At 41.7% G+C, this 24,801-nt stretch overlaps 1 protein-coding gene across 1 annotated transcript in view; it reads right to left on the bottom strand.

The window, feature by feature from the left end:
- The window catches only part of LEMD1 (LEM domain containing 1), a 30,845-nt gene extending 6,565 nt beyond the window's left edge, over positions 1–24,280 (bottom strand). The window contains exons 1-4 of the mRNA XM_043484676.1: positions 24,266–24,280; positions 22,794–22,913; positions 22,104–22,226; positions 19,217–19,287 (exon numbers count right to left, since the gene is read on the bottom strand). Of these exons, the coding sequence (XP_043340611.1) occupies positions 19,217–19,287; positions 22,104–22,226; positions 22,794–22,875 (276 nt within the window). The 5' untranslated portion in view covers positions 22,876–22,913; positions 24,266–24,280. The remainder of the gene's footprint in view (positions 1–19,216; positions 19,288–22,103; positions 22,227–22,793; positions 22,914–24,265) is intronic.
- Between the last annotated feature and the right edge of the window lie 521 nt (positions 24,281–24,801).

Raw genomic sequence — 24,801 nt, 5'->3', positions numbered from 1 at the left:
ACTTTTTACCAAAGACTTGGCAAACTGGCAGTTTGCGACCCTGCTTAAAGGCAGAAAAAAACCTTTTGATTTAGAACTCTTTAAAATTGAGTTAGCCCAATCCCTTTATTGACTAAAATGATTAAGTTAATAAAAGATTTTACAATAATCTCAGACTCTTTCTTGTTTTTACCTCAACTTTGATTAAATAAAGCTCTCATCTAAAACATTGTGTTCTTTTAACCTAAGTAATGATTTTGAATTAATTTAATAATCTGCATCACATTAACAAAAGAAAGGTTAAAAACCTTGTGATCATTTGCATTCTCAATTTTTAAAACAATTCTCAGCAAACAGGAATAGAATGGGAATTTCCTTAACTTGTTAAAAGATTTCTTCCAACACCTACATCAAAAATCATACTCAAAAGGAAAATGTCATAAACATTTTCTTTTGATCAGAACCAAGTAAGAATTCTTACTATTATCCCTCTGACTTAATATTGTAATAAAGAGGTCTTAGGCAGCGCCGTAAAACAAAAAGAAATGAAAGGTAATCAAAACGAACTAAAGAGATTTACAGAAAAATGATGATGATTGCAAAGAGTTCATTGTTAGAAAATCAATATACCAAAGTCAACTGCATTTCTATCTACGAGCAACTAACCATTTAAAACATAATTTAAAAAAGATACTATTCCCAACAGTAATCACAAAAAGTCGGACACGACTGAATGACTAAGCACAGCACCCCACAGCACCTAACAAAGCTAACAAAAGATAAGCCTGATCTTCACTGAGAAAATAATACAATCTTACTGAAGGACATTAAAGAAAATTTCAATAAATGTAAAGAACACGAACAGGAAGACTCAGCAGAGTGAAAATCTAGCTCTGTCCAAATTAATTTATTAAGTCAATACAATTTCAATCAAAATTCCAGTCTACATTTTTCATGGAATTTGATAAACTTATTCTAAAATTTATATAGAAGAACAAAGAGACAAGTAAAGACACCATTTAAAAACAACAAGGTGGGGGAAGATATGCCTCATAACTCAGGCGAGAAAAAACTAACAGGCCAACTCCAAGTTGACACAAATACTAAAATCATCTGACCAGGATTTTAGAGTAAATTTCACAAAGTGCTTCAAGGAACAATGAGACATGTTTGAAACAAATGAAAAAATTTTAATTCTCTACAGAAATGGTACAGGAAAATCTAGTGTAAATTTTGGAATTGAAAAAATTCAACAACCAAAATTTATTTAGATGGGCTTGACAGCAGAATGAAGAAGACAGAGGAAAGAGTCGATGTCCTTGGAGATAGAAGTATATAAGTCATCCAAAACAAACAATACAGAGAAAACAGAATAAAAAAAAATGTCTCAGAGTCTTAATGGATTATAATGTCTAACATGTACGTAATCAGAGTCCCTAAAGCAGAGGAAGATGAAGTCAGGCTAAAAAAGGTATTTGGAGAAATAATGACTGACAAGGTCCCAAATTTGACAAAAGGACTAGAAAAGTCAGTTTTCATTCCAATCTTAAAGAAGGGCAGTGCAAAAGAATGTTCAAATTACTGGACAATTGCATTCATTTCACATGCTAGTAAGGTTATGCTCAAAATCTTTCAAGCTAAGCTTTAGCAGTACGTGAACCAAGAACTTTCAGATGTACAAGCTGGGCTTAGAAAAGACAAAGGAACCAGAGATCAAATTGCCAACATTCACTGGATCATATAGAAAGCAAGGGAATTCTAGAAAAACATCTATTTCTGCTTCATTGACTAAGCAAAAGCCTTTGACTGTGTGGATCTCAACTGGAAAATTCTTAAAGAGATGGGAATACCAGATGACCTTTCTTGTCTCCTGAGGAACCTCTGTGAGGGTCAAGAAGCAATGGTTAAAACCAGACATGGAACAACTGACTAGTTCAAAATTGGGAAAGGAGTATGACAAGGCTGTATATTGTCAATCTGTTTATTTAACTTATATGCAAAGTACACCATGCTAAATGCCAGACTGGATGAATCACAAGCTGGGATCAAGACTGGTGGGAGAAACATCAACAACCTCAGATATACAGATGATACCACTCTAATGGCAGAAAGGGACGAGGAACTAAAGAGCCTTTTTTTTTTTTTTTAATCAGCCATGGATTTACATGTATTCCCAATCCCGATCCCCCCTCCCACCTCCCTCTCCACCCGATTCCTCTGGGTCTTCCCAGTGCACCAGGCCCGAGCACTTGTCTCATGCATCCCTAAAGAGCCTTTTGATGAGGGTGAAAGAAGAAGGTGAAAAAGCTGGTTAAAACTCAACATTCAAAAAAACAGATCATGCCATCTGGTCCCATCACTTCATGGCAAATAGAAGGGGAAACAGTGGAAACAGTGACAGATTTTACATTCTTGAGCTCCAAAACCACCTTGGACAGTGACTGTAGCCATGAAATTAAGACTGTTGCTCCTTGGAAGGAAAGCTATGACAAACGTAGACAGCTTATTCAGAAGGAAAGACATCATTTTGCTGACAAAGGTCTGTACAGTCAAAGCTGTGGTTTTTCCAGTAGTCGTGAATGGATGCAAGAGTTGGACCATAAGGAAGGCTGAGTGCCAAAGAATTGATGCTTTTGAACTGTGGTGTTGGAGAAGACTCTTGAGACTCTCTTGGACAGTAAGGAAATCAAACTGGTCCATCCTAAAGGAAATCAACCCTGAATATTCACTGAAAAGACTGATGCTGAAGCTGAAGCTCCAATACTTCGGCCACCTGATGTGAAGAGCCAACTCATTAAAAAAGATCCTGATGCTGGGAAAGATTGAAGGCAAAAGGAGAAGAGGGTGGCAGAGGAAGAGATGGTTAGAAAGCATCACCGACTCAACGGACATGAATTTGAGTAAACTCTGGGAGATGGTGAAGGACAGGGAAGCCTGGCAGTGCTGCAGTCCATAGGGTTGCAAAGAGTTGAAACACTACTTAGCGGCTGAAAAACAATAGCAACTAATCTATAGATTTAAGAAGCTGAATGAATTCCAAACAGAATAAACCCAAAGAAAGCCATGCCAAGATATGTCATAATCAACTTTCTGAAAACTTTCATGATGTTGAAGGGTATCATAAAGAAAGTGAAAAGGCAACCTTACAGAATGGGGAAAAATATTGGCAAATCATATATCTGATAACAGTCTAGTATTCAGAATATAAAGTCTTATAACAAAAAAAAAAACAACAAACTATCTGGTTAATATCACTTGAGGAGACATTTCTCGAAAGAAGATACACAAAAGGGAAATAGACACTTGAGAAGATGGTTTAGCATCACTAATCATTAAGGAAAAATGCAAATCAAGACCGCAATGAGATTCTACACCCACCAGATGGCCGTTAAAAAACTTGGATTGGAATAAGGAGAGGTGACAAGGATATGAGAAATAGGAACTCTCATACATGGGTAGTAGGAAAATGCTGCAGCCATTACCATACAACCCAGCAATTTCACTCCTAGTTATGTACCCAAAAGAACTGAAAACAGGCCCTCAACTATTTGTATGTGAATATTCAAGGTAGCACTATCCAAATGTTCTTCAATGAATGAATGAATAAAAAAATTGTGGTATATCTACACAATGAGCTTCCCTGGTAGCTCAGTTGGTAAAGAATCCACCTGCAAAGCGGGAGACCTGGGTTCGATCTCTGGGTTGGGAAGATCCCCTGGAGAAGGGAAAGGCAACCCACTCCAGTATTCTGGCCTGGAAAATTCCGTGGACTGTATAGGCCACGGGGTCGCAAAGAGTCGGACATGACTGAGTGACTTTCGCTTCACTCACATACAATGGACTAGTATTCAGTCATAAAAGATACAGATACCTGCTACAGCATGGATGAACCTTGAAAACCTTATGCTAAGTGAAAGAAGTCAGTCACAAAACATCACATACTAAGTGACCCCATTCATATGAAAAATCTGGAAGTAAATTCATTGAAACAGAAAGCATATAAGTCATTGTTAGGAACAGGGTGGGGAATAACTGGCCACTGGGTACTGAGTTTTATTTTGCGCTGATGAAAATATTTTGAAATTAGATAGAGGTAGTGGTTTCACAGCATTATGAACGTTCTAAATGCCATTGTTCATTTTAAAAGAGTAAATTTTGCATTGTGTGAATTTAACCTCAGTTTTTAAAAACGTCTGACTCCTGTCATTGTACTGTGAATGTCTCTATGCTGTGGTCCCCAGTCTTTTTGGCACCAGGGACCACTTTTGTAGAGACTGGGGAGGGAGGGAAGTGCTTTATTTCTGTTGTTATCACATTGCGATATGTAATGGGATAATTAGACAGCTCACCATAATGCAGAGCAGTAGGAGCCCAGAGCTTGTGTTCCTGCAGCTAGCCGGCCCCACCCGGGGTGGCAGGAGAGCATTGGGAGTGGCTGCAAATGCAGATGAAGATCTTCAGCTGCCCACCACTCAGCTTCTACTGTACAGCCTGGTTGCTAACAGGAGGCTGGGGACTCCTGCCTTTATGTCTTTCATCTAAGAAAATACATAATAAAGTTTTGGGGAGGGAGTAAAAAGTCATAATGTCTACAGTCTAGTCTGAGAAACAGTAATATATGAACAAAGCTAGTGGAGGTGATGGAATTCCAGTTGAGCTATTTCAAATCCTAAAAGATGATGCTGTGAAAGTGCTGCACTCAATATGCCAGCAAATCTGGAAAACTCAGCAGTGGCCACAGGACTGGAAAAGGTCAGTTTTCATTCCAATCCCAAAGAAAGGCAATGCCAAAGAATGCTCAAACTACCGCACAATTGCACCCATCTCACATGCTAGTAAAGTAATGCCTAAAATTCTCCAAGCCAGGCTTCAGCAATATGTGAAACGTGAACTTCCAGATGTTCAAGCTGGTTTTAGAAAAGGCAGAGGAACCAGAGATCAAAATGCTAACATCCTCTGGATCATCGAAAAAGCAGGAGAGTTCCAGAAAAACATCTATTTCTGCTTTATTGACTATGCAAAAGCCTTTGACTGTGTGGATCACAATAAACTGTGGAAAATTCTGAAGGAGATGGGAATACCAGACCACCTGACCTGCCTCTTGAGAAACCTGTATGCAGGTCAGGAAGCAACAGTTAGAACTGGATATGGAACAACAGAGACTGGTTCCAAATAGGAAAAGGAGTACATCAAGGCTGTATATTGTCACCCTGCTTATTTAACTTCTATGCAGAGTACATCATGAGAAATGCTGGGCTGGAGGAAGCACAAGCTGGAATCAAGATTTCTGGGAGAAATATCAATAACCTCAGATATGCAGATGACACCACCCTGATGGCAGAAAGTGAAGAAGAATTAAAGAGCCTCATGATGAAAGTGAAAGAGGAGAGTGAAAAAGTTGGCTTAAAGCTCAACATTCAGAAAACTAAGATCATGGCATCTGGTCTCATCACTTCATGGCAAATAGATGGGGAAACAGTGGAAATAGTGACTGACTTTATTTTTTTGGGCTCCAAAATCACTGCAGATGGTGATTGCAGCCATGAAATTAAAAGACGCTTACTCCTTGGAAGGAAAGTTATGACCAACCTAGACAGCATATTAAAAAGCAGAGACATTACTTTGCCAACAAAGGACCATCTAGTCAAGGCTATGGTTTTTCCAGTAGTCATGTATGGATATGAGAGTTGGACTATAAAGAAAGCTGAGCGCTGAAGAATTGATGCTTTTGAACTGTGGTGTTAGAGAAGACTCTTGAGAGTCCCTTGGACTGCAAGGAGATCCAACCAGTCCATCCTGAAGGAGATCAGTCTTGGGTGTTCATTGGAAGGACTGATGCTGAAGCTGAAACTCCAATACTTTGGCCACCTGATGAAAAGAGCTGACTCATTTGAAAAGACCCTGATGCTGGGGAAGATTGAGGAGGAGAAGAGAACAACAGAGGATGAGATGGCTGGATGGCATCACCGACTTGATGGACATGGGTTTGGGTGAACTCCGGGATTTGGTAATGGACAGGGAGGCCTGGCATGCTGAGGTTCATGGGGTCACAAAGAGTCAGACAATACTGAGCAACTGAACTAAATGAACTGAACTGAACAGATAAAATTTTAACACAAATGTGGTAAAACATTGAGACTTGGTATTTCTAGGTGAAGGAACTCACCATCAAACCGGAACTCCAATAGACAAAAACTCTTTGTTGGAAACTTTCTGTTAAGTTTGAAATCATTTCTTAAAAGACGCCAAGAAAAGAGTAAGAAGACAAACCTACCGATGGGGAATGTTAGTAATGGGAGAGGCCATCCATGTCAAGGGGCAGGAGTTACATGGGAAATCTCTATCTTCCTCTCAATTTTGCCGTGAACCTAAAACTACTGCAAACATACTTGTCTCACAAAAAAGAGAGAAAAATCTCAAACTACTAGAAGATACATTCTACACTTAATGACTGACAAAGGATTAGCATCTAAAATATACAAAGATTTCTTACAAAGCAACAAGAAAAAGGTAAACAATCTAATAGAAAAAAATGGGCAAGAGACATGAACAGGCATCTCACAGATGAGAAAACACAAATGACCCACTACACAAGTGTAAAGATGCTCAACTTGCAATAAGAAAAATACAAATTACAGTTGTAATGAAATACCATCTTCCACCCACTACACTGACAAAAATTAAATTTGTCAATACTACACTTTGAAGAAGATTTAGAAGAATGGAGCTCTTAACATACTGCTGGTAGGAGTGTAAAATGTTGCAGCTACTTTATAGAACCACTTAGCATGGTCTCTTAAGTTGAAGAGAGATATTTCCTTCGATTCCACTACTAGTGGAGCAGGTCCACTTCTCGGTATATTCATTCAATCAGAAAAAATTTCTTGTGCATGTACACAATGGGTCATGTGCCCCAGTGTTTGTGGCAGCACTGATTGTATTAGAAAAGCTTGGAAATGATCTGAAAAGCCCAACAAATAAAGAATGAATAGATATATTTTCATAATAACTGTATAGCAGTAAAAATGAACTAGAGCAACAGATATTGAGTGAAGCTCACAGCATAATACGGAATGATAAAGGAAAGTTGCAGAAGAATACTTGGGCTTCCCAGGTGGCTCAGTGGTAAAGAATCCACCTGCAATGAAGGAGACATGCTTTCAACCCCTGGGTTGGGAAGATCCCCTGGAGATGGAAATGGCAACCCACTCCAGTATTCTTGCCTAGGAGATCTCATGGACAGGAGCCTGGTGGGCTACAGCCCGTGGGGTCACAAAGAGTGGCACACGACTCAGGGACTAAACCACCACCACAGAATACTTACATTGTGATGTAACCTAAATAAAATCCAAAATTATGAGAAACTGAAGTTTGTGGATACTGTAAAGAAAAGGAAAAGAATGAAAGGTAGAAAATTCAGGGTAGTGACTACCTTGGGGAAAGGTAGGAAGGGAATACAGTCAGGGAGGGATACACTGGGGTCTTCAACTGAATTGGAAATGATTATTTTTTAATCTCTGGAGTGGGACTCTAACTACTCATGTGATTCTCCATACCTTTTCAGATGCATAAGATACGTTATAATAAAATGTCAAAAAAAGTTTTTCAGGTTTGAATTTTCTTGTCCATTTGGGAAAGTTCTGGGTACCCATCTGCATATACGTCAGCCCATTTCAACTCTCCTGATTTCTGTAGCATGGTTTAATGAGTGAATGGAAGGATGGATGACAAGCGCCTCTCTTTACAAAGAAAGCCTTTGCTTCCACGGGTGAACATGGAGTCCTTCTGCGATACAAACAAAAGAGACACTGGGGGGAGCTGTTTCACCACTCAGGTGCCTGGTTGTTTTTCCGCCCCTTTGAAAGCTTGATATACTGGAAAGGGCAATAGAATGGAAATTGGGAGGCTGGAATTCTATTCCAACTTTTCTTCTAACGCTGTGTGGGTTGGGCAAGTCATATCTCCTCTCTGCTTGTTACTTCATCTATAAGATGAACCATATAGCCTCCTCCAAGAAGCCTTTCAGATAGGAAATTCCATAATCAGTAGCTATCTCTAGTAAATCATGCTTAGACTCATGAATTGTGATGAATAGTTCCTGGTGCTCACAAAGCCCTACCAAGTCCCAAGAAATTAAAATAACTCATGGGTCCTCATGTGAGAAATTCCTATCCCCCAAATGGATACACATAACTAAACTCATAAGGCAAATTATAAATTAGTTAAAGTCAGTGTGGTTATATTCTTAGATGAAAGGGAATGGAAAGATGTACATCCTAAACAAATACATATTTTTCCTACAGAAAAAGATCACCACTGCTCATAATTCTGTTTTATGAAAATAAATGTTTATTTTTATTATCAGCTTAGAATCACTATAATCAGAGTTTGGTTTCACTATCTCTTCCTGCTGCTCTTGTATTTCAAAAACTGAGTTTTACTACATAGAAAGAACCAACATGTAACCAATAAGATAAAGGCAAAAAAAATACAATAAAGGCACATTGATTATTAAGCATATCTACCGGGAGGTCAGTATTTTTAGCAGAACAATGTTAAATTACATTCCCTGTAAAGATGGCATTTAGCTCCCATTAGCACATGTCATAGGTAAGAACAAAGGGCTTATTAAGTAGTTATAGAATATGCAATTTACTCTTCACTTTGACTCAACTGAATATACGACCATTATTGGGAATAAGGATGTTTCTCAATTAATTAAGAAACTACTATAGAGATGTTTAACATCAGGTCTCCTAAAATCTTTACATGCAACTCAAACCACACACTTAATGGCAGTCTTAAGAGTAGTATATTCCCTAGGTATACAGGGTCTTCTGTTTGCAGAGCTTGGGGTAGGCTCTGTACGTGATAATTACAGGCCTACGAGGCATATTATCAGCAACAATAGCAATTGAGACACAGAGAGTAAAAAATCCTATGAAAGTCCTGGCACAAAGACACTGAAACGATCTCAGAATCAGAAATGGAAAAGACACGAAGCTTTCTCTCCTTTCCTTTTCCTTCCCCGGATTGCCAGTGTGTTCTGCACTGGAAGACCAGAAGAGGGGACAAGGACTCAGAGTGCCAGCCTGCCTGAAGGTCGAGGACATGGAGCAGGGGGCTTCACACACAGCCCTCTGGGGGTACCTGATGGGTGGAGGACAGGAGCCGACGGGGAGAGAACAGCCTGGAGGCTCTGTGTGCCTCTGTCCCAGGACAGAAAGGCCGTGAGTGGAGGGCCCCATGGAGGTGTTGGCATGTCCAGGGGTCAAGGAAGTAGTGATGGGGGCTGTGCAGACAAGGAGCTGGCTATTACGACTGTGAAATTGCTTATGCTGAGAGAATTAGAAAATTGAACAAAAAGGTAAATACACTGAGGATAATGGAAGGCAGGTTTCTCCCTGTCAGAGCAGTGACTTACAAACACAGAAAGAAGAAAGGTTAGAACACTGCAATGCTGGATTGTAATCGAAAGCCAATATGGACTCATACTTTAAAAATGTACGTATATAGAGATATAAAAATAGTGATTGATGCATATGCCTATGTGTACATAGAAACAAACATTTTCTAACTCTGTCCACTGAGAGGGCCTAGAAGCAATGACTCCCCAGTAACAGTGAGCTCACCGAAGGTCTTGGTTTCTGAATATCATTCCGCAGTAAAAGAAGCCAGCATTCCTGGGGCAGAAAAGCACAAGATGGGTCTGAAACATCTTGTTAGTTTCGGAAGTTAAGGACGTGCTCAAGGAATGATGAGCACATGTCAAAAAGACACAGTATCCATGTCTTTTTCTGTTTTTGTTTTGTACTGTTTTCACTGCACTGCATGTGGGATATTAGTCACCACTTCTTGTTATTTAGTCACTAAGTCATGTCTGACTCTTTGCAACTCCATAGGCTGTAGCCCACTGGACTCCTCTGTCCACGGGATTTCCCAGACAAGAATACTGGAGTGGGTTGACATTTCCTTCTCCAAGGGACCTTCCCAACCCAGGGATCGAACCCACGTTTCCTGCAATGGCAGGCAGATTCTTTACCATCTGAGCCAGCAGAGAAGCCAAACCAACCAACAAATAAACAAATGAGGGTGAAGGGAAAGTCTTCCTTATAGTAAAATACCAACTACTAAACGTGGAAGAAATAATAGAAATAGAAACTTTCAATGGGCCATCCTGATGATGGAAGTTGAATTAGGCAGTCATTTCTGAGTACTGGGCTAATGAATACTGGGTTTGATGAGGTATCATTTCAGAATATTTTCCCTCAAAACTTTGTTCAATTCCAAAGAGAGAAATGATAGCTTTATGGAGGGACCTGACAGACACCAACTTTTCCAGGTGATTAAGGTTAGCATTTACCAGCAGTGGGACAGAATGACAAGAGCACACCATTTCTGAGGGATTCCTGCCCGGATACACGGCCTGAATGAAAATCAAAAGAAAAATCACCCTGCAAAATGAAAGGCCTGTCCTCCTTAAAACAGTCAGGGACATTTGACAGGGAAAGACCGAGGCACTGTTGTTTCAGACTGAAGGAAGCTGAAAAGACTTGACAACTACAGGCAACACGTGTTCCTGGATTGGCCTTGGGCCAGAAACCAGAAGACATAATGGGAACAGTTGGTGAAATCTGAATGGGGTCTGAACACTGGATGGTAGCATTGAATTAATGTGCATTTCCTTATTTGGAGTGTTATACAATGGTTATGTGGGAAAGAATCCCGTAGGGGTAGGCAGAATACATGCTGGAGAACTGAGGGGCTGTATGACTACTGTTTGCTTTTAGTGGTTCAGAAAGACATAATGGTGGGATACACGCATGCACACGCATGCACATATGTGCACACACACACAAAATAAGGGCCTACTATATAGCATAGGGAACTATACTCAATATTTTGTAATAACCTATAAGGAGAAGGAACATATATATCATATATATACAAAAACTAAATCACTAAAACTAACCAACATTGTAAATCAACTATAGTTCAATTTTTTTAAACGTGGTAAAAGGTAACCCTTGGATTTTCTGGGATATGGGAATTCTATTGAGTTGGTCAGAAAGTTATTTTGGGTCTTTCTGTAAGACGTAATGGAAAAATCCAGATGAACTTTTTGGCTAACCCAATACTATTCTTGCAACTTTCCCCAAGTTTCAACTTATCTCAAAATAAATTATTCAAAAAATGTTTAAAGAAGCAGGGGATAGATTTAAACCTAAGATTGAGAATCCTATGTACTGAGAGAGCACATATAACATTTTTTAAAAAAGTTTGATCTGCCTCATTCAACACACAGCACTCACAGAGAGCAATCTTTAATTATATCTGTATATTTAACTATATAAATACATTTGTGTGTGATGTGATAAGTCACTTCAGTCATGCCTGTTCTTTGCGACGCTATGGACTCTAGTCTGCCAGGCTCCTCTGTCCATGGGATTCTCCAGGCAGGAGTACTGGAGTGAGTTGCCTTGTTCTTCTCCAAGGGATCTTGTGGACCCAGGGATCCAACCCACGACTCCTGAGCCTCCTGCGTTGGCAGGCAGGTTCTTTACCACTAGCGTCACCCACCTGTAGGCTACTGTAAATCACATTCTATGGCACTTGGGAGTTCAATACTGAAGATTCCGTCTCCATTATATTATTTTTCACTAAGTATATTGCTTTGTACCGCAGATAATGAAATATCATGCTTTTTATATAATATCAATGATAAGAATATTATTTCTTTGTACTTATATAACTCATTATATGCCATAACTTCTCTATTTTACCCACTCCAACTTAATCCTTACAAAATTCTAAGAAGTTGAGATTATTATCATCCATATTTATGGATGAAAAAGTGAAGACACAGAAAAGCCAAGTGTCTTGTCCAAGTTAGTGGCAGAACTGGGATATGAACCTGGGTGGTAGAGTCCATATTTTTATATACATGTTCTTTGTTTTTGGAGCTCTATTTAAATTTCTGCAAGGCAGAAACTATGGCTCCTTTTGCACCTATTTTCTTCCTGAAGAAGGTCTAGCACAACACCCTATATATAGGGTGTATAACTGTATATACGCTATATACAGTTAAGAACCATAAATAGTCACTAACTCACACACTGAGAGCCGGTGGGAGCTCTGTTGTCACGATTTCCCGGATGGTCATTAATTTGCTCTGACCTAAGCATTGTCTCTCAAGAGACTGCATTAAGGTATGTCCAGGAGATGGCACAGACGAGGAAGTCAGAAAGCCAGATTATCGTTGTTAGTGCAGGGCGAAGCTTCCCTTCCGTTCAGCCACAGGGACTGATAACTGCCCCAACCCACACATGCCTGGCATTGAATTAAACAGAGGACTCAGATACAGTTTTTCACCCTCAAAAGCTGATGGCCTGGAACACTCCTGGGCAGAGGGTGGCAGTAGGTGTTGATTGAAAAGGCAGATTCCTAGAACCAGACCCACAGAACACATTAGGAGAAACTTGTGGTGGAATGTCGTATAGGATAGGCGGCAAGATGAGAAGAAGGCATTCCAGGCTGGGAGAGCAGAATGAACAGGGATTCTGGCCGAAAAGAGCACACTCTGTCTGGGAGAGAATAAGGAGACACCCAGATGGGACCAGGAGCACATACCTTCCAGGGCCAGCTGCCTTCTGGGTGTTGCAAACGGCAGCCGTCCCACCCGCCAGACGCGTGCATGCACAAACACGTCACCCTTTGGAACCACTCCCAAACCCAAGGGTGACCATATGCCCTGTTTTGCCAGAACAGCCCTGTTTTTACTCCTGCTATTTCAGCATCCCTTCTGGTTTCATTCTCAAAAGCATCCTGTTAGGGATAATAAATTTTATAGTCACCCTACTCAAACCCTACTTTATGCAACCTCAGTGCTGTAGATTGTGTTGCCTCCCTCAGTTCAGTTCAGTTCAGTCGCTCAGTCGTGTCCTACTCTTTGCGACCCCGTGAATCGCAGCACGCCAGGCCTCCCTGTCTATCACCAACCCCCGGAGTTTACTCAAACTCATGCCCATCAAGTCGGTGATGCCATCCAGCCATCTCATTCTCTGTCATCCCCTTCTCTTCCAGCCCCCAATCCCTCCCAGCATCAGAGTCTTTTCCAATGAGTCAACTCATTCACATCAGGTGGCCAAAGTACTGGAGTTTCAGCTTCAGCATCAGTCCTTCCAATGAACACCCAGGACTGATCTCCTTCAGGATGGACTGGTTGGATCTCCTTGCAGTCCAAGGGACTCTCAAGGGCCTTCTCCAACACCACAGTTCAAAAGCATCAATTCTTTGGTGCTCAGCTTTCTTAACAGTCTAACTCTCACATCCATACATGACCGCTGGAAAAACCACAGCCTTGACCAGACGGACCTTTGCTGGCAAAGTAATGTCTCTGCTTTTTAATACGCTATCTAGGTTGGTCATAACTTTCCTTCCAAGCAGTAAGCGTCTTTTAATTTCATGGCTGCAATCACCATCCGCAGTGATTTTGGAGCCCCAAAAAATAAAGTCAGCCACTGTTTCCACTGTTTCCCTGTCTATTTGCCATGAAGTGATGAGACCAGATGCCATGATCTTAGTTTTCTGAATGTTGAACTTTAAGCAAACTTTTTCACTCTCCTCGTTCACTTTCATCAAGAGGCTTTTTAGTTCCTCTTGACTTTCTGCCATAAGGGTGATGTCATCTGCATATCTCAGTTATTGATATTTCTCCTGGCAGTCTTGATTCCAGCTTGTGCTTCCTCCAGCCCAGCATTTCTCATGATGTACTCTGCATATAAGTTAAATAAGCAGGGTGACAATATACAGCCTTGATGTACTCCTTTTCCTATTTGGAACCAGTCTGTTGTTCCATGTCCAGTTCTAACTGTTGCTTCCTAACCTGCATACAGGTTTCTCAAGAGGCAGGTCAGGTGGTCTGGTATTCCTGTCTCTTTCAGAATTTTCCACAGTTTATTGTGATCCACACAGTCGAAGGCTTTGGCATAGTCAATAAAGCAGAAATATATGTTTTTCTGGAACTCTTTTGCTTTTTCAATGATCCAGCGGATATTGGCAATTTGATCTCTGGTTCCTCTGCCTTTTCTAAAACCAGCTTGAACATCTGCTGCCCTACTTCCACCCAAACACTATTTTTCGCTCTTTGGGAGAAGGGGACTTAGAGCCTGAGTTATACAGATTGGCTTAACTCCTTCCTCCATCAGTGGAAGCATAAACTGTGTCTGGAGTCTATCTGACGGAAAAAACTCAATTAAAAATGTTCACCTGGCTTTGCTGGTAGTCTTAATTACCAAATCAAATGGGCCATATATGTGACTTGATAAAACACATACACATATAGTATTAAAAAGTATCCAGAAAATGACACAATCCAAATCTCCAAGTGGTTTGTATTCCACTAGAAATCTACTAAAATAAGAGGGAAATGTGTGTTCACTGGTGTTTCAGAGAAATGTAAACACTACCCTTGCAGGTACTTAGAGGAATATTAGATACAGACCATTGCTTTTAAGTAATTAAAGTCTATGGTGTTCGACAAGTGTCTCAATAAACACACTTTCTACCACCTTTTACATGGAAATTTAAGTGCTTATTTACATTTACTTTCAGACTTAAAGTTGAAAAGATGTCTTGGGGCACTTCTGAGAATCGAAATGGATTATATAAATCCTTCAGATCAAAACATCTTATGCCATCACAAACTTTCTATTAAATTCTATTGCTAATTCAAAATATTGATGTGTTTTATTTTGGGTTTCCGTAGAGCAAAGCCTGAAGGACATTGGTCCCACCTGATGCATTTTAAATACTCAGACTGCTATTTTTCCTGTAAATGTCTTTGCAGGAACTATACAAAAGGCTTTTCTGTGGAAATAAGGTTTACTGAATGGAAAGGATTCCTTTAATGAGCCATTTAGAAGAATTTAAAAATCCTTTTAGAAAATTTGTAAGATATCAGAATTCCTTCATCAAATTTGAATTATGTTTCAATGGGAAGTTAAAGCTATAGTGTACTGCAGGAGTGTTTACATGGGGGCTGTTTTTCATTTGGTATTTAAACTCAGCAAGTAGTTTACATACTAGATCACATTGGTAAACTTACCTATTTGTCAACAGAACTGTTTGGTAGATTTGATGAGGTGAGGTTTGTGCTCCAAGAGCCTGTGACAACCCCTGAAGGGGACATAAGGCATCAGGGATACACTGCATTGGCCTTTGAGATGTTCCTTAAGTCATCACAGGATTTTAACAGGAAGAAAAATGGGGAGCAGGTGGGAAAATGAAAGGAATTCATGCAAAAAGAACAGTTGAGGCAAAGGCCTGTGGAAAGAAAGTGTGAGAGGTGCAGAAACAAGGAATTATGGTTGAGTCTGATGATGAGGGAGATTAAGTTACTGGAGACACTGGTGTCTCCTCATAGTGTAGAGTAAGCCTGCATCTTGTTCTAAAGTCTCCAGGCAAATTAGTAGTATGATTTAATTTCTACTGGTAGATTTGAACCTGACTTGGGTAAAGTTGGAGGAAGAGGCCAGTTAGGAAGATTTTGCAATTGTTCAAAATTTTTTAAAAAGTAGATGAATGCAAACCAACATAGCAGCAGTGGAGAGAGAAGGAGGGATAATTAAAAACAAAACAAAACTCATAGTTCTAATCCATGGGACTTGGCGATGATGTGTTATATAGGAAGCTGAGGACTGTGAACATCCCACGGTAACTCAGAGGTTTTGAGCGTGAACAGTGGGAAGGCAGTGAAGCGATCAGAATAAGCAGAGGCCACAGATGGAGGTTGGGGTGAGTGAGAATGAGCTGAAGGGGGAAGTATAAACACATCTGTCTGAACTGTGAAATGTCCAAGATGACAAATATTTGTTGGGTGAATGCGAGAAATGGGGAAGGAAGGAAGGGGAGAAGAAGGAGAAGGAAGGAGCTCTCCAGGACAGGAGGCAGCTGGATATGCAGACCCAAGCCTAGGAGAGGGTTCTCTGTACAGGCCATGTAGAGACACCCCAGAGAGAGGCGGGAGGGGAAGAGACGGAAAGGGGAAAGACACGGAGTGAGTGCTCGCTTCAGCAGCACATATACTATGACGCGGAGTGAGAGGGAAGCGGCTTAAGACAGACCTCGGCACCAGCGCCTGTAGGGGCCAACAGACAAAGACCCAGCTCGGAACAGGAAGAGGGCAGAACCAGGAACCCAGAGAGCACAGAGCTGCCAAAATCTAAGGAAACAGGCAGGCAATTTGGCCTTGGAGTACAGAATGAGGCAGGGCAAAGGCTAATAGAGTTTTGCCAAGAGAACGCACTGGTCATAGCAAACACCCTCTTCCAACAACACAAGAGAAGACTCTACATATGGACATCACCAGATGGTCAACACCAAAATCAGACTGATTATATTCTTTGCAGCCAAAGATGGAGAAGCTCTATACAGTCAGCAAAAACAAGGCAGGGAGCTGACTGTGGCTCAGATCGTGAACTCCTTATTGCCAAATTCATACTTAAATTGAAGAAAGTGGGAAAACCACTAGACCACTCAGGTATGACCTAAGTCAAATCCCTTATGATTATAAAGTGGAAGTGAGAAAAGATTTAAGGGACTAGATCTGATAGACAGAGTGCCTGAAGAACTATGGACGGAGGTTTGTGACATTGTACAGGAGACAGGGAGCAAAACCATCCCCAAGAAAAAGAAATGCAAAAAAGCAAAATGACTGTCTGAGGAGGCCTTACAAATAGCTGTGAAAAGAAGAGAAGGAAAAAGCAAAGGAGAAAAGGAAAGATATACTCGTCTGAATGCAGAGTTCCAAAGAATAGCAAGGAGAGATAAGAAAACCTTCCTCAGTGATCAATGCAAAGAAATAGAGGAAAACAATAGAATGGGAAAGACTAGAGATCTCTTCAAGAAAATAAGAGATACCAAGGGAACATTTCATGGCAAGATGGGCTCAATAAAGGACAGAAATGGTATGGACCTAACAGAAGCAGAAGATATTAAGAAGAGGTGGCAAGAATACACAGAAGAACTGTACAAAAAAGATCTTCATGACCCGGATAATCACAATGATGTGATCACTCACCTAGAGCCAGACATCCTGGAATGTGAAATCAAGTGGGCCTTAGGAAGCATCACTACGAACAAAGCTAGTGGAGGTGATGGGATTCCAGTTGAGTTCTTTCAAATCCTGAAAGATGATGCTGTGAAAGTGCTGCACTCAATATGTCAGCAAATTTGGGAAACTCAGCAGTGGTCACAGGACTGGAAAAGGTCAGTTTTCATTCCAATCCCAAAGAAAGGCAATGCCAAAGAATGCTCACACTACCACACAATTGCACTCATCTCACATGCTAGTAAAGTAATGCTCAAAATTCTCCAAGCCAGGCTTCAGCAATACGTGAACCGTGAACTCCCAGGTGTTCAAGCTGGTTTTAGAAAAGGCAGAGGAACCAGAGATTAAATTGCCAACATCTGCTGGATTATCGAAAAAGCAAGAGAGTTCCAGAAAAACATCTATTTCTGCTTTATTGGCTATGCCAAAGCCTTGACTGTGTGGATCACAATAAACTGTTGAAAATTCTGTAAGAGACAGGAATACCAGACCATCTGACCTGCTTCTTGAGAAATCTGTATGCAGGTCAGGAAGCAACAGTTAGAACTGGACATGGACCAACAGACTGGTTCCAAATAGGAAAAGGAGTACATCAAGGCTGTATATTGTCACCCTGCTTATTTAACTTCTATGCAGAGTACATCAATGAGAAACACTGGGCTGGAAGAAGCACAGGCTGGAATCAAGATTGCTGGGAGAAATATCAATAACCTCAGATATGCAGATGACACCACCCTTATGGCAGAAAGCGAGGAATTAAACAGCCTCTCGATGAAAGTGAACGAGGAGAGTGAAAAAGTTTGCTTAAAGTTCAACATTCAGAAAACTAAGATCATGGCATCTGGTCTCATCACTTCATGGCAAATAGATGGGGAAACAGTGGAAATAGTGACTGACTTTATTTTTTTGGGCTCCAAAATCACTGCAGATGGTGATTGCAGCCATGAAATTAAAAGATGCTTAGTCCTTGGAAGAAAAGTTATGACCAACCCAGACAGCATATTAAAAAGCAGAGACATCACTTTGTCAACAAAGGTCTGTCTAGTCACGGCTATGGTTTATTCCAGTAGTCATGGATGGATATGAGCGCTGGACTATAAAGAATGCTGAGCGCCGAAGAATTGATGCTTTTGAACTGTGGTGTTGGAGAAGACTCTTGAGAGTCCCTTGGACTGCAAGGAGATCCAACCAGTCCATCCTGAAGGAGATCAGTCCTGGGTGTTCATTGGAAGGACTGATATTGAAACTGAAACTCCAATAGTTTGGCCACCTAATGCAAAGAGCTGACTCATTTGAAAAGACCCTGATGCTGGGAAAGATTGAGGGCAGGAAAAGGGGACAACAGAGGATGAGGTGGTTGGATGGTGTGAAAAACTCAAAGGACATGAGTTTGGGTAAACTCTGGGAGAATTCATGGGGTCGCAAAGAGTTGGACATGACTGAGAGACTGAACTGAACTGAACTAAAGGAAACAGATGTCTCTAAATAAGGAGGGACAGTGGTCAGAAGGCTGAGAAAGTGTCTCTAGAGTTGATGACCTGGAGTTCATTACGTGGGCTAACGGTGCTCCAGGTCCAAGGCTAAGAGCCTTTCCCTTCCCAGTCGCCCAGTGTGACCCGCGCAGCGACCAAACTGCACTCGGGGAGTGTTAAAGTCTCACAACCAGCAAGTGGAAAGGCAAGGCTGCTAAACCAGCGGGGCTTCCCCAAGCCTGTGACTCCCACACAACGGGCTGCTTGCCTCAGTGGTGATGAGGGTGGAGGGCAGACCTCGGCGTCCGGGAGACAGAGAGAGAGAAGGGTGTGGGAACTCACACTTAGCCCACACTCACTGTGGGCACGTGTGTGACCACGGGCAAGAGGACAGACAGGGGACGACAGCTGGAGGGGGCGAGGGTGGCTACTCAGGGAGGGGCGGGAGGACACTGTTACTCTGGGTCGCGTGCTGGGATGTGGAAACACTGTTACAAAACAGATACCTGCATTAACGTGAGCTTTTAAAAAAACTAGGATTTTACCATTATAACCAAGTATAGCAGACTAGCTATTTTCCTAAGACACATGGAAAGTGCTCTTTCCTATATTTAACATATGTGTAAAAGTATTTATGCATTAGAATTGTACATACATTTTTGGGTCCCTTGCTTTTTTCTGATGAGGGTGTGATATTTCGTTTCAAAATGATAGTGGCATTAAACTCTGGATCATGGGAAACAAAAGGAAAATCAGCCATGAGAATATACAAGCTAGCAAAGGGAGTACACACCAATCACAGGAGTGAATCCTCTCAGTCACAGGGCAAAAGACTCTTGTGAGGGGAAGAAAATTCACTTCACCTTCTGAGGGCAGATCCTGCATTGGCCTTTGTGGAACACACCAGCCTTCCCCTGGGAGCACGGTGCGGACTCCTCCCTGGGAGGCTGCGGTCGTCTTTGTGTGCCTCTCAGAAAAACACACTGCAGAGCTGGAGCTGGCTGCTCATCTGGGCGTGTTTTTGGTCTCATCTTTGCCCCTTCAAAGCGGCTGTAAGCCTCATGCATCCTCTGATCCTCAAGACAGGGCAGAATTTGTCCCATATTCAAAGGAGCACCCAGGGGAGGGAAGGCCCGACCTGTGCTATAAAGGCTTTAAAATCAGGGGAACCGCCATGAGCAGAAAAGGTGGTTGTTAATCAACTCTCGGCTTCAGTTGGCAGAGAATTGTTTTGATCAACTTGGAGCAACTGTGTGCTGTTGGACATGCAGCAGAAGTTTTCTTGCAGAGGATTTTCCACGAGTCCTCCAAGTCAAAAATATCTGGGAAGTTTGAAGAGGTTGTGAAAAGTGAAAGTGAGTGAAAGTGAAAGTGAAAATGAAATCACTCAGTTGTATCTCATTCTTTGAGACTCCACGGACTGTAGCCCACCAGACTTCTCTGTCCATGGGGTTTTCCAGGTAAGAGTACTGGAGTGGGTTGCCATTTCCTTCTCCAGGGGATCTCCCCACCCAGGAATGGAACCCAGGTCTCCTGCATTGCAGGCAGATGCTTTACCCTCTGAGCCACCACGGAGGCCCCTGAAGAGGTTAGATCCCGAATGCCAGCACAGTGAGTGAGAAGGAGAAGAACCGAATCCACTCATTGTTTGGACGACCTAAAGCTCAGCCTCAGGTCTGGTGCGGCCCTGCCTCCTCCACTACAACCCCACCCCAGGACTGCGTGTTTCTGTGAAACACCCAAGGCCGAATGTCCACAAGACCTCACGAATTCCATGACAACTCCTGCATTCTAATACCACCAGAGTCTATGAAACTCCTCCAGTGGGCAGATTCAAATGTCCAATTCAGACCTGACCTTGAGAAGCAGGTTTTCTACTTGTACTACCCACCGGCCATTGACTCTTGCATTACAAGTGTAGGACTGAACCAGAGCTTTTACTCTGACCTGATTGCCTGCAGTTGGCTAGTGTTGGGTGGACAGCAAAGCAATAGCAGAGCTTGCAAACCGAAGGTCCAGCTCCCTCCTAGACCTCGCATAAATGCACCTCTGGGGAGAATCTGCCTGCTGAGAACCAGCGTGGCTTGGCTTGAGACCACAACAACTTGGTTGTGTAGCTCTGACCTGCAGTCCTGGGCAGTCATGAGCAGTGAGCGTACAAGCCTTCCTCTCTGGAATCTTCTAGGTTGCCACTGCATTTATCAGAGGGCTGGTCAGGTCCCTTCAGCTCCTGTCTCTGGCAGGGAACAGAGGCAGCCCCAGATCTCGGTCAAGAGTCTGAACACATCCCAGCTCCAGAAAAACTCCGCAGTAGCCATTTGTCCTGAGGGACCCCCATGCTAACTGCTCTGCTCAGGGGCCAGTGAGGTCTGTCCCCAAACTCCACTGCCATTTCCAGATGAGGTCATGCCAGGCTCAGGAAAGCCTCAGGGTCTGCGCCACCATCAACACTGGGCATCCCAGGGGATTCTTCTGGGCCCCAGGTAGTTACGTTGTTTGTCGAGTTGTTAATCTGAACTATATGAAGTTGCCATTTTTTGTAGGTCAGACATGGACAAAAATGTCATATGTTCGTCCTCATAATGGAAATTGTGAGAAAAGTGTAGAGTGACTTCCTGCTGCGTGTGCAGTATTGTTCCAGGACCTGGACACGTAGTGATAATGAAGACAGATGGGCCTTGCTCTTCATGGCACATTCTATTGGGAGCTGGTTTTCTGGGGCCACTTCCGAGCTATATGTTAAGCCAGTTACTTGGCCTCTCTGAACTTCACCTAAGTATTGTGAAGGATAAATGAGATAATGTATATTAGGCCAGAAATGCATTGATGGCCTTCAATAAATGATAATTCCTGTCATTTTACTGTGGCTCACATAGGACTCCTAATAAATGTTTATTGAACAAAAAAAGCCTCCGAATGCTGTGGGAATCTTAAAGCCCACCCCCTCAGCCTGAACTGGACACTCCCTTAGGGGAACTGTACACAGGGGCGGGGCCCTGAAAAGGAAAACCACGGATCCCAGAGTTCACCACTCCCTGCCCGCCCTGGGGCCTGGAAGAGACCAGCTGTGGTCAACCTGCATGGAGTCAGGAAAGCAGTAGGCACAGGAGGACTCTGGGGAGGTAAATCTGGTTCCTACGTCTGAATGGGCGTGTCATCATTTAGTCTGAAGAAAATAATCGTCAAATTTATTGCTTGAGGCAAAGCAGAGGTTGAGACCTCAAAGGAGACTAGGAAATTACCTGTCGGAACTTCTGGTTTTAAAAATCAAATACAGAGTTGGCTCTGATTAGTAACAGAATGTGCAAATTGACCAGTCCTTTCTCCAACAGTCCACCCACTGAGTCACTGGCATGAATGTAGATATGGAGTTAATAGATTCCTTTTGCAGCCCAGGGGCCTATTTTTTGGCTCTGTGTGCAAACAGGCCACAGGGATATTTCACAGGTCACCTGGCATATCATTTAAGGCTGCATAAATCGTACCGTACAAGGTGTGAATAAGTGCATAGCTGTTATCTACAGCTCAGCTTCTGATGGTACCTTCACTGTCATCGTTGTCCTGAGCTCTGTCCAGTTCTCTGGGTCCATTCTTCTTGGGTGGCGCACAGGAAGTTGAGACCAACAATTGCGCTAGCTTCTTTTCATATACTTTTCTGGTGGAAGCTGAGAAAGAATGTGGAGAGCAGTTTAGTCACTCTGTATATGTGATCTCACTGGATTCAAAATATTACACAACTTAGATTTTTATTCTTTCATTATTGGGAAATTGTGGCTTTTACAATAAGGTGGACCCCATACCTACTGAACTCACTCCTTTCGTTCCACCAGCACTTAAGGTGGGGCTTCTGTGGACTGGCCACAGAGTTAGGTATTGTGGACATTGGAGAACAAGACTGACAATGTCGTACATCCTATCTATGGGAAATATGGACAAGTACACAAACAGTTAACACGGTGCACGCACTAGAAATGTAAAAAGAGCCCAGGGTGATATAATCAAGAGTAACTAGCTTCTCATGATTGTAAAATACCAACACTTTCCCTTCACTAACCTGTGAATAAGAACTGGACTCTTCCTTCTATATGGTTTTCTGGGTTTTAAAATTTTTTCCTATTTCTATTTTAATGTTTTTTATTGCATATGTTCCTTCCACTACAAATAATTTTCAGCCTTTGGAGTTAGCGCACAAGTAATCACTGAGTGGTCTCTAATAATTGCCACATACGTACGTAGTATTGGGCCAGGTGAAAATCCGAGTTTGTAGAGTTCATTCTGCAATTCGTCATCACTCAGACACTTCACCTCCACCATGGTGACAAAAGTTTGGTTTTTTTTCTGACAGTTGAATCCTTGAGATAGCAAAACATTAAGTTATAAATGAGACCTATAAATGAGAACTAAAACTTTACCAGTCCACAAAAGTGTTTACAGCCCCAGCTCCCCAGTTGTGGAGATGCATAGTCAGTAAAGCAAAACCCACCATTTTCTGCTGTTTTTCTGTCACCAATCTCTTCTGGGTTTAGTGGCCTCAATGCAAAGCTTTGGTAGGGTGTCACTTTCCCCAGTCTTCGGGGTTCGATTATTTCTAACTTTTCTACTCAACTAATGTAAGAAAAATCTTCTACACAAAATGAACAAATATTTCGATCACTGCTTAGGAGCTCTGAGTAAGACACAAGCTCTGAGAAGACAAGTTAATTAAATATGAAAGAGCTGAGAGAGATTTTTTTAGTGCGTTAAATAAAAGTTATTTATCCCTGCCCTCCTTCTGACGAGAGCGTAGAGAGTACAGAGCATTCAGTTATTGCAGACAGTCCTCTTTTCACACTTGTAATTTAACTCTGAACATAATGAGACAGTAGTTTTTAATTAACCGCCAGCAGACTTTGTAATTGCTGAATTGGCATTTGAAAAAAAGTCAGCTATTCATTCTCTGGCACACAAATTGATTTATATAGATTTAGGCAAGTCTTGATACGGCTTTCCAAATCTGCACAACCTCAGGTTCAATCAGTTTTATTTCGTTGATCCCTGTATCCCCTAAAACTGACCTTCCACCTACTTAATAAAACTCTGAAAAGACAGATGCATTTGTCAAATCTTTATTTATTATACCTCATTTCTATCATGTTCTTCTTAATATTGCAGTAAAAACAACTTCAAGACAATTACTCAGCATATCAGGATCTGGACCAATTTTAAGTAATGACTTTGAACTTTATTGGTGATCAATCAATGTCCAATTAGGAAGAACATTGTATATAAGCTAGAAAAAGCTGTGAATTGTCAAGTATAACAGGATTGTTCAAGAACGCCTCATTTACCAGTTCTCCACCTTAAAGCTATACTTTGGCCAGAGTCACATTCTGGCACATAGTAGGTACTTGGTAAATGTAAGTTTCCTTCTTTCCTGTGTGTTTGGAAAGCTGAATTGACACTTTTAAGGCCACTAGTAAATGACCTAATGTTATGAAGGAAAAGAATGATGCACCTCAGATATTTTTTAAACTGGAAGCTAGCTTGGGCAGATCCTATGACACTTGTTCCCAAGAACAGCTGTCTGTCGTTTCACCACCTTCCCAAAAATAACCTCCAAAAAAGCCCTCATCAATTTCAAGTGACAGTAGACAATTGCTTAAAGGGAACACACATATGGAAGAAAAATTCAAATAGAATCCAGTTGAATGATTAATTCACTTACCTGTTTACATGGTTGTCTAAAGTCTATGCAGTTGGGATGGTTACTAAAGCTGGGTGAGTTTCACCCAAGGATTTCCACTAGCAACCAATCACTTTTTGCCTGTTAAGTATTATGGTAATCATAAAACTGACATGTGACATCAGAAATCCCCCTGGCAACAGACTGATGTGAAAGTCAGATGATGAATTTAACCTGAGTTCAAGCAGAAGGAGGCACTGGTCAACTTCACAGGCTAACTGCCATGGTAGAATGTCAAGGGATGCAGGGAGACTATCACACATAGAAAGTGAGAAGGATCTGTTACCAAACCAAATGGTGCTAAGAAATTGGGAAGATAAAGGAGAAATCAAACAGACTCAAGTGTCCAGGCCATCATCAAAAGACTCACAGTAGTGGATAGGTAATTTGGCTATATACTCTAGGGAAAATAGGAAGGTAGAAGGAACTCATATTAACTTGTTAAGGAACTGCTCATATAGGAAAAAGAGTCAGTGTTTTGATAAACAATGTTTCAGAACTTTGATGGTTTTGGCCTT

This window comes from Cervus canadensis, chromosome 13 (genome assembly GCF_019320065.1).
Source record: "Cervus canadensis isolate Bull #8, Minnesota chromosome 13, ASM1932006v1, whole genome shotgun sequence".
Classification (NCBI taxonomy): Eukaryota; Metazoa; Chordata; class Mammalia; order Artiodactyla; family Cervidae; genus Cervus; species Cervus canadensis.
Note: the sequence above shows the minus strand (reverse complement) of the source record. Positions and strands in the feature narration are given on the sequence as shown.